Source organism: Etheostoma cragini, chromosome 3, assembly GCF_013103735.1.
Source record: "Etheostoma cragini isolate CJK2018 chromosome 3, CSU_Ecrag_1.0, whole genome shotgun sequence".
Lineage (NCBI taxonomy): Eukaryota > Metazoa > Chordata > Actinopteri > Perciformes > Percidae > Etheostoma > Etheostoma cragini.
Window position 1 is genome coordinate 29,632,515 of NC_048409.1, and position 1,362 is coordinate 29,633,876.

General features: G+C 43.3%; 1 protein-coding gene across 1 annotated transcript in view; it reads right to left on the reverse strand.

Annotated features, from left to right (window-relative positions):
* The window catches only part of supt5h (SPT5 homolog, DSIF elongation factor subunit), a 23,802-nt gene that overhangs the window by 13,845 nt on the left and 8,595 nt on the right, over window positions 1-1,362 (reverse strand). The window contains exon 8 of the mRNA XM_034863549.1: window positions 1,118-1,273. Coding sequence (XP_034719440.1) covers window positions 1,118-1,273 — 156 coding nt within the window. The remainder of the gene's footprint in view (window positions 1-1,117; window positions 1,274-1,362) is intronic.

Here is a 1,362-nt window from a genome sequence, read left to right on the forward strand (position 1 = left end):
CACACACACACACACACACACACACACACACACACACAGACAGACATGCACACACACAGACACGCATGCACGCACACACAGACACACACATAAGATTATTAATGTATCATTTGACTAAGCGATCAGGTTGAATCGGTGTGAAAATCAGAGTTTTTGGTCTGGTTTGTTTTGCAAATTCGGGAAACAGAAGAACAACCATCAGCAATGTTCTCTCTGTATTTAGGGTTTAGGGTTTAGCGTTTCAGTCCAAGGAAATGATCCACTCTGGGGAGTAATTATCGGCATAATCGGTTTTTACGGCTGCCTGAGGACAGAAAACGAGGACTGAGAACTAGAGAAAGAAGAAAATAAATGAGCTGTAAAAGCAACTATAATAGGAATAGAAGTAAAAATAGAAACCTCCAGGAGGGCAGCAGAGTCAATGGAGCCTTATTATTATTATTATTATTATTATTATTATTACTAATATATCATGTGTTTCCAGGGCGCAACAAGCAACGCTTTTGTTCTGTTTTGCACAATCGGGAGAACAATAAGAAAAACTATTTCTAATGTTGTTCTTTTGTCTTCTGTGTAGATCTTGCCTGACTGGTGACATGTCTGTGAGAGAGAGTGTGTGTGTGTGTGTGTGTGTGTGTGTGTGTGTGTGTGTGTGTGTGTGTGTAGGATCACCAGACAACGCCTCTCGATACGATACCATCATGATACTTTAGCCCCGATACGACATTTTTGCGTTTTGAACCCTTGTGTGGTCTTCCTGTCAACCATTGTTATCGCTTTTTCCCACATTTGTCCCTTTTTCGAGTTTTTTGATGTTTTTAACGTTGACATTTTCAGCCCATATTTTGTCGGCCCATTTTTTTTGACAACAAAAATGATCTGATAACAAGTCAGTTTGACCCAAGGACAACATGAAGATTACACATATTGCAATATTCTGCAATATATCTCAATTTATAACCTTGTTTTCCAACTTCGGTTCCTGATGTTTTTTTCTGGATCTTTCCATTCATATTAAAGTCAGCCAAAAAAAAGCTAAACCGAGACAGATTAAGAAGCGAGCACAACTGTGGGACAGGATGTGTGTAACGTTGAACGGACAGCGGAGAGCGGGTACCTCGTGCATGGTGAGGTCGGAGAAGAGGATGACGAAGTTCTCCTCCACCCGGACGATGAGGCCGGTGTCGCCCTCGTAGCGCCCGGCGATCACCTTCACGTGGTCGCCCATCCGGAAATACTTCCTCAGCTCGTGGGCCGGGAACTCCAGCGGGTCCTGGGAGACATCGCAGTATAAAAGCATCACAGGGAGGACGTTCTACAAGTGGGTGTCTGTGTGTGTGTGTGTGTGTGTGTGTGTGTGTG